General features: G+C 43.3%; 1 protein-coding gene across 3 annotated transcripts in view; it reads left to right on the top strand.

Moving 5' to 3' along the window:
• ankfn1b (ankyrin repeat and fibronectin type III domain containing 1b) overlaps positions 1-8305 on the top strand; it is a 50130-nt gene extending 41825 nt beyond the window's left edge. For all 3 annotated transcript variants that reach the window (XM_020606114.1, XM_020606113.1, XM_020606115.1), the window contains 11 exons: positions 537-636; positions 876-1008; positions 1238-1357; positions 1563-1778; positions 2766-2932; positions 3058-3208; positions 4051-4219; positions 4356-4522; positions 4703-4898; positions 5027-5760; positions 5855-8305. In XM_020606114.1, the coding sequence (XP_020461770.1) occupies positions 537-636; positions 876-1008; positions 1238-1357; positions 1563-1778; positions 2766-2932; positions 3058-3208; positions 4051-4219; positions 4356-4522; positions 4703-4898; positions 5027-5760; positions 5855-6163 (2462 nt within the window). In that variant the 3' untranslated portion in view covers positions 6164-8305. The remainder of the gene's footprint in view (positions 1-536; positions 637-875; positions 1009-1237; positions 1358-1562; positions 1779-2765; positions 2933-3057; positions 3209-4050; positions 4220-4355; positions 4523-4702; positions 4899-5026; positions 5761-5854) is intronic.
• The last annotated feature ends 727 nt before the right edge of the window (positions 8306-9032 follow it).

A 9032-nucleotide genomic window follows, 5' to 3' on the forward strand; every position in this document is an offset into this window, starting at 1 on the left:
GGCCCTCTAAAATAAACATGTCCCCACAGACTTAACTGCCCTCCCTGTCAGTCAGTGGCGAAGGGTTAAGACACATACAGACACACACAAATTACTAGAGCTCCTTGGTTCTACTCATATAACTGTAGCTCAAGACATGCCATGCACCAGCAGCTGTAGGAGGTGCTGGTAAACACATCTACACAGACAGACACACACAGTTAGTGTCCCCTGGGGACTTGGGGGCTAGTGGTTCCCTTAAGGCCCATCGCCTGCTGTTGGCAGCCAGCATGACTGTCATATGGTGCTACTGGACGCCATGAAATGTCAGAAAACATTTCACTCCGAACTTATCGTTGGTAATGTCAAGTCTGTTGTCAGTTAGGTAATGGCCTGTCTCTGGGAGAGATATTTCTAGAGAATAGTATTCTTTGGTGTTAGGAAGAAAACTGGATAACAGTTTCATATAAGTGCCCTGATTTAAGCATCATGATCATCATTTAAAAGAAGCAGTCTGACATGGTTCTCTTTCTCTTTTCCTTCTCTTGTCTACACAGAACAGTGCAAAGCTCCCGCACAAGGCAGGAAGCACTCAGTATCGAAAAGCCTGCGCCACCTTTTTCAACCCACCAGCAAATTTGTTAAAAGCTTGAAAAGGTAGATAATGTTTCTGTCAACCATCCATCCATGAATTGTTGTGTAACAATAGGTTTTCAAACTCTTGCACTTATATTGTGTTATTTGTGTCATAATTCCCATGCCAGCAGCCAACTTTTAGGTCCCACCGTCACATTTATAAGGATGTAAATTTATTTTATTTATCTCATTTTGTGCTGTAATGAATGCCTCTGTAGTACTTTTGCTGTAACATGTGCTTTTTCTGTGTTAATTTGCAGAGGTCTTTACCTGACATCCATATTCTACAGAGATGACAATGTGTTAGTGACTCCAGAGGACCAGATTCCTATTGTGGAGGTTGAAGATTCCTACTCCAGCTCCCTTATGCAGGACTTCCTCTGGTTTACCAAGGTCAACAGACAGACTTAAAGAAAGAGAAAAAAAATGTAGAAAGAAACAACAAAATATGCTAGATTTCAGTTGATGACCTACTGTAAGCCCATTAATACATTTTCATAATCGATCAAAAATATGAGAATAAGTTCCAGTTTTATGAACTAATAAACATTAATTATTTATTCAATAGGATTATGCTATTATTCATGTGTAATAATTAGCAATTTTGTTGTCCCTGCGCCAGGTTTCCTATCTATGGGAGGAGATTCCATGGCTTCAACAATGTCTCAGTCTGTCACATTCGTCCTGTTCCTGCACTCTGCAGACACGCCTCAAGATGCTGCAGGCTGTCTCTCAGCTACAGGTAGCACACTGATCAGTAAAATAGATAGCTAAATATCACAAACTCATAGGGCTATGGATTTGTAATGGAAATTGTGTCAATTGTGACAGCCTCATGAGCTCATCTTCTGAAAACATCTTGTCTGTACAGAATATACACAGTAAGCTTTTATCCTTCTGCTATAAAAAGACATACAATACAATTATTATCTAATATCTTTTCTCAGGGAATGCTGGGAACCCAGGACCTTGGCCAAGTGTATTTTGAGCCAATCAAAGACAAGCATGGCAATGTCCTGCTGGTGCTTCTCAAGGATATGAATGCCTGTTCCAACCTGGATGGGGTGCGTTGGACACAGCTTTGCAAACTCCAGCTCCAGCGCAAGTCCATCTCGTCCCCTGAAGAGCCTACTGCCTTGGATATGCTCCTCATCACGCTCCACGTGAGTCCTAGAGGGAATAGATGGCCAGTAATTAGAAAGTTGTTCAGTCTTGCAAAACTGAATATTTTTCCACAGCAGTTAGGAATGGCAGGAGGGTTTGTCAGCAGTGGTTGTGGTTGTTATCAGGCTGATTCTTTTGCATTTTTGTTACCCAGAGTTTTAGCAAGATGAAAAAAACGTGTAGTTTAAGACATTTTGCAACATGTAGTGCTCCCAGACACTCTGGAAACCATTGATTTATTGAAATCTCTGTCATACTTTTAAATTCATTCACAGAAACAATAGGACTGTAAATTGAAATGTGTTTCCAATTCTGACTGCTGCTTGTGCAGACACTCTTTATTTAGACAGTAATCACCATTACTCTTCTCGTCAATTTCTTGCATTCTTTGCAAGGACACACTTGCCATCACAATAATCAGTATGCCAGATTTCAAATCAAATTTTGGATCCCTGCCAACCCAACATCTCAAATCATCCTTACCTTTTGCTGCTCATTTGGGTAGTGGCAAGTTACATTTAGGTTTCAACAAGATGGACATGATGATGATGATCAAGCTAATTATTGTTTTGCATTTTGTAACTGACACTGTGTGGCTGTGTCTTTCAGAGCCACCACATTCTGGAACCAAGCCACAAGTTGATTTTGTCTATATAGACTGGTAAACGTGATACCGTTGTTGCAATGCTGTTTTGTCTCCAGTGTGACTTGGTTTGTCCTTGTGGTTCCAAAACAATGTTGGAGACTCCATTTGGCAAAACCACAGTTCAGTGAAATATTTGGTTTGTGGCCACTTATGAACAAATTGTATGATGAAATACATGAAAATGTGCTGATGGGCTGCAGTGCTGATTCCCACTTTAAACGTGTTGGATCAACTCTCTGAAGAACTAACAACAGCAAAGCATGAACAGTCAGTTCCAGTCAACATGGCCAGACTTTGTGTCTAGTTTCATCAATCTTATCTGTGCACCTGCTGTTCCCAGGAGAAGCTGGCATATCACAGGCGGAGCAGGAAGCTGTTGTCTCCAGGCTTGTACCTAGGCTACCTGAAGTTATGTACATCAGTGGAGCAAATTCGAGTATTGGTGCCCCAGAAACTCCCCAATGCCCTGTGTCACACCAAGATTCGGGACAACAGTAATGTTTCCAGGTGGGAAACATTATGACATTGCATGGGTTTAAGTCAAATGTTCTTAGGAGATAGTTAAACTGGCAAAACAGGGACAAAGATGCCTTCATTGCCATCCTGTAAGTGTGTATTTTACCTGTGTTTAGAGAGGAGTGGCAGTGGCTGCAGGCCCTCAGCTCTCTGGAGGAGTCGTTGGAAATGGACCATGACGTACAGAGTGCTCCACATTGCCTCCTACAGGACCTGCGTAGTGCCATAAAGGAGCTGATGGCCCACATCAATGTCCCTGGCAATCAGGTCAGAGTGAGAAGTGTGTGTGATTTCATCAGTAAGTTTAATGAGGTTTTAGTTTTGTTGTATTTTGTGTAGAACAGTTTTGATTCATGCCATGGAACCAGTAGAAACCAGCCAAGTTCTAGAGCCAGAGCAACAAAAATGATTCCATTGGATCGGCAGCCAGTTCTGGTTAGACCACTAATACTACAAGATTTCTTTAGAAGAAAATGGTTTGAATCCAAGCACAATAGCAATCATTGTCTATATGGCTTTAACTTTTACCATACCCTCTTCTATCTATGGGACACTGGTACAATGGAAAGTAATTATGAGAAGATATATATTAATATACCGTATGTATCAGCAGAGAAGAATGCCATTACAATGTACAGTAGATCTGAAATGTTAAATATGTTGCTTTCAAATGGGATTGATGTTTAAAAAGCTTAAAAAAGACAAATATGGTTTTAGCATATATGTGGGAAGAACAGTGTCCAACAGTGTATTAGTGATTATAGCAAGTCATGCAATTTCTTACTTCTTATTCCAGTACTGGTGTTTGCACCAGTTCTACTTTTTAGACATTTAAATGAGTGAAAACTGACTTCATGGTGGCCTAGCAGTCTCTGATCCTTTCCCAGTAAATGTGACATCTGTGGTTTGGGTGCACTTACTGAATCACCCTTTACTACTATCAAATGAAAGCAGATATGTTATGAAAGTAAGCTTATAATGAAAAGGAGCTATCCAGCTAAATATTTAAGTGGATATGATGTCATTTATTTGCCTCTGACTTAAGGTTTGTCAAACTAACCTAATGTTCCAAAGGACCACTGAGATCTTCTGTCTCTGTCTGTGTACAGGCACAGGACTTCCGAATCTACAGTCAGGAAGTATTGGAGTTTGGGGAGAAAGTGTCCTTCCTGCTCCTCCTGCCACCTTCAGATGAAGTGTGCACAGCCCCTGGTCAAAATAATCCTTACTCCCCCCGCTCTGGCTTCCTCACCCTGCCCTTGCAGATCTTTGAACTGGGTCAGTATATCAATTCTTAGGCAGAGACAGGGAACATATTCACATAGACTCTGGATTATGTTAAACAAATATTTGACACCAGCTGCTTTTTTTCTGTATGTCTTTTCTTCCTTATTGGGTTTCCTTTCTCCCACAGTCCACTTTAATGCCTATTGCCCCAGTTTCATCGGCCAGTACTGCAGGGTGTCAGCTTTGCTGGAGCTGGAGTCCCTGATGGCCCAGCAGGCACTTAGGGAGGCCTTCTCTGAGGCTGAGCTCCTTGCTGCCAAAAAAAAGCATCAGCAGGTCCAAGAACACATACAGGTAGGACCAGTCAGCCTGTACAGGTGAGGGCAAGTGAAAGGCAAAACAACTGTACTCCTCTGAAGTCTAGGTATTGTACAGTATTATGTATTTCAGGACTAGCATGTTTGTTTTTGTATGGCGTTGGAGCCAAACTGGTCTCATAATGGATCTGTTATGATCTCATTCACTGCACAACAGCAAATGGAGGAGGTGTGGCGAGATGCCAGGTGGATTACTGATGCCTTGCAGTATGCCCGCTACAAGCAGCCAACAGGAGGCATCTCCATAAGCTGGATAATTGACTTCTCCAAAGAAGTAATGCCCGACAAGCCTCCCTCCACCTCCTCTCAGCCCTCCCCCATGCCTTCCCCCGAACCCTGCCGCAAGCACTCAGGTCAGATTCTGTGCTTATAAAATACTGCTTTAACCATCTGTGTCCTACAAAAATGACATATTTAGTAGAGAGTTTTCTTATACTGATTCCTTCAACTATCAACAAGTTGTTTTTGTCACGTCCTATAGATTTCCCTGGACTATCAGATGAGGAGGGCTCCTCTGAGGTCTTCCTCACCACCGACAGTGATTATGACTCCAGTCGTGCTCAGAGCCCCCGTGAGCTGGACCTGCTGCCCTCCTCGCCCTTCTCATCCTCTGCACCCCTGGAGCCTCGCGGCTTCCTGCGTAGTGACGGAAGCAGCTCAGGAGGAGGAATGTGTCTCGGTGGGGGTGGACGCGGAGGGGGGGTGCTAAGGGATTCCACCCCAGATGTCCTCCAGGCCTCAGATCCACAGCATGGGAGGGAAAGCGAGAGGCGTGGAGCAGGGGGAGGTGTTCGGTGTGGAGGAGAAAGGCGGAGGGGTGCCCCAGAGCTGTTTGACAGTGACTTCATCCTCCCCAGCAGACAGATCGAGTTGTTGCACATTACAGAAAAGCGTCAGGCCTTCTGTGTTAGAACCAGCAGCTTGGAGTTCCCTTCCACCACCTCAGCCCACCACCGGCCTAACTCCTACCACACTACATGCCCTTCACCCACCACCTCGCCACAGCAAAGGTGGCACAGACCTTCGTCAGTGGATCGCTGTTGTTCTGCTGAGCGCTGCCTATCACAGCTTCCACCAGTGCGTACGTTATCAGAGGACAGCGGCACCCAGAGACTCTCCTCACCGTCACTTGCTGCCCTCAGGAAAGGCTGTCATGCCACACTCAGAGTGTACCCACAGTATTGCACAGGCCTGCCAAAGGAGACCAGTGTTAAGGTATTAATACATGCTTCGTGAAGGGTTTTTTATTTTTATTTTTGTTGTGCTGGTGACATGCTGCTGAATTATTTCCTCTCTTTCTGCTTTTCAGCTTTGTGTAACTCCAGGCACATCAGCACAGGAGATGGTCCAACTGGTGGTGCAGGAGATGAACGCTGTGTCTTGGCGCGTGCTCGGTGGCAGCAGAGGGGGCAGTGAAAGGGAGCAGTGTGTCTACTACAGTCCTGACCAGCTGCAGCACTTTGGCCTTGTGCTGGTTCTGGACAACAAAGAAAAGTGGCTTCAGGATGATTTCTGTCCCCTGGAGCTTCAAAACCCCTGGCTGAGGGGCAAGCTGTGTGTACGCATTAGGGAGTATTCGCCACTAGCGCTCAAACACAGCCGGGCCACCACAGTGTGATACTTCCAGGAGAGAGAGAGACTTCATGTCATGTGCAGATTCTGTTTTGATAAATGTGTAATGAATTTAAAAGCTGTTAGATTTATACAAACTGTCCGCAGGTTCCCAAATGCCACACTCATTTCTCTCTCACTGTGGTGTTACTGTCCACAACTGCAGTGATAATATGTTACCATAGTTTCTGTTGTGGTCTTCTTATCTGAAATCTTACCCCAAGATTTGTTTCTTTGACATGCATTCTCCCATACATAAGACCTTCTTTAATCAGAGACCATCATATAGACACCAAATGAACAATAACAAAGTGGAACAAAAAGAAAACAGTTTTTTGTGCCTGTCAGAAATCCCTGGGAAAGAGATTGTGTTGGTGAGATTAATGGAGGGATGCTTGGACTTCTGGCTTAATTGATGCCAGCACTTCAGGCTGTGTACACTGCCAGTACAACACGGGCAGCGCCATCACTTCCCCAGCCACACACAGACACAGCTTTTCCTATGAACTCTCTCATTGTGTCATTCCCAAACATCTGTCGGCTGCAGCCACCGGCCCCATGTTCCCAGGATATGGGTTCTGGACTCGGCCCAGATGGCAGGAAGGAAGGGAGAAGTAACGAAGGGAGGGCTGGTGTCTCTGCTTGAGGACGCAATCGGCTTGACAATTTGGCCTGTCAACCTGTCACTCAACTGCTCCTGGGCACTGTACTGTCTGGTAGCGAAGCAGCCAAGCAAAGGAGAGAGAGCTTGACAGAGAGTGAGAGAGGGAGGAGGGTGGAGGCTGCATCTTCTTAACCTGGCACTGACTCTCTGGTGCACTTTTTCTCCTTTTTGCAGCAATAAATCCTCTGTATAGTGGACCCAGTTGTAGCATAGCCCCTAATATCATCATGCCATCTTGTCAAGTACCACAAAATAAAAACCAGCTAATTTGGATTTTCAAAACAGAGAATAAAAACAGGCAATACTTGACTTTTAAAGTTTTTGCAATCTCTGGAAAAAGCATGTAAACCTTCCAGATTTGTGCTGAGTACATCTGAAGTATTGTTATTATATTGTGCTAAACGTTAACCAGTTCAGTGTTTTGTTATTTTTTTCAGTGGTATTTGCAGGTGCATCAGAAAATGGTGCCCACCAGTCTACAGCAGGGTCTCCCAAAGGGATTCAAGTGTGAAAGGGATGACTCAAATTGGTAAGAGGCCCAGGATTTGTCAGCAAAGCCACATATTATACTTCAAAATGTGGAGTACACAATAAACTCAAACTAAAACTAAAACTTCAAACTGTGTGTACACAATAAATTGGGCCTCTAACCAATCTACTTTGTCCTTTTTAGCTAATTTTTGGGAACCTGTACATTGTTTACACTGAATTCCACATCTCATACGTGCATAAACTTGAAGCTATCTCATGCTTTGTTTTCTGACAGTTATTTTTCAGCCTACAATTCTTCCTGTTCTATACCAGTGTAACAACCTGCATCATTTCCAAATGTAGCACCAGTAAAGTCCACAAGAGGAGCGTGTGAGGAGTGGAGTCAGGTGACCAGGCCTCAGTTACTGTAGCATTCCAGGTTCACAGGATCAAGTTGAACCTACAGTGGTGTCTCAAAGTGTTTACAAAGTTGAGTTCCCTAACACCTTCAAAGATGTGTTTACATGTTACAGCTGTATAAATATGTTCTTAAGACAAACTGGTGTTATAATAATGTAATTGGTTTTACTGATGGCTTGAACTTGTATTAGCGCTTAGATGTGTTTTTTTATTCGCATTGTTAAAAGCGATTTTTATCAGGGCTAACTGCAAAAACAAAACCCACAACCAGAAACTGAACCCTGTACATAGACATTCAAGACCAGAGGAGGAATGTACTGTATCTGTCCTAAATGTGAAAGTAAGTGAATGTGGGGCTGTCATCACTGCAGAGGTCAAAGGGCAGTGAAGCTATTGGCAGGAGTCTGCCACCAGATTATGCTGAAGGCGAACATGGGGTTTAAATTCCCTTTCTAGTCAAAAAATAAAGCCTCATGTTTACATAGAGCTGTCAGCAGATCCATGAGGCAAAGTCATGAAGGAGACATCACGTCACTCTTTTAAAATCTATTTTTATGGAACAATAAATGAAAATTACAAAATGAAAGCCTTGGTTGTTTATGTGGGGTTTTCTCTTAATAGATCACTACACACTAGTGTAGGAAGTTTGGATATTTCATGTGTATCCCACCAAGTAATAAACACATATTTAAATGATACTGACCTTTTTACATTTCCTGTTTGAGGGACAGACCACTTACAGCACTTTAAGCCTTAAGTGTAATGCAGTGTCTTAATTCAAGAGCTCAAAATTCCTCTAGGAGCCATGATGTATTTTGGCGTACTGTAACCTTGTCAACAATAAGGACCATAACAAGCTTATATTTCAAGTATGTGCAGATCAGATTTTCTTTGGAGATTATTCTTTTAGTTGGGAGTTTGAGCCACATGTATGATACACACCCAAAAGTCATTCATTCATCTGATATGAATGAGAGTAAACGACAAATAGAAGGCACTTGTTTCTACAGATGCTAGATTGCAATGACCTCATTAGAATTTGCCCAGTTGATGAAAACTGAATGGTGGGCAGCTGCAGACAGACTCTCAAAGTGTCAGTGGTGGGCATGGCTACATGAAGCCCACAGCGTGCGCTCGCCAGGGATGAACAATGATGGTACTATTGCTCATGTCAAGGGAGTGTTATTACCATCATCTTTTGTACCAGGTTTGAATGGAGTTTAGGCTTAGTGTCAGGAAAACTCTTGACATAATGACATCCCTGCCACCGATTTCAAGCTGATGTGCATTACATCAGTTTTAAACACTGTATGCAGCACTG

The sequence above is a fragment of the Monopterus albus genome, unplaced genomic scaffold, assembly GCF_001952655.1.
Source record: "Monopterus albus unplaced genomic scaffold, M_albus_1.0 scaffold76.1, whole genome shotgun sequence".
Classification (NCBI taxonomy): domain Eukaryota; kingdom Metazoa; phylum Chordata; class Actinopteri; order Synbranchiformes; family Synbranchidae; genus Monopterus; species Monopterus albus.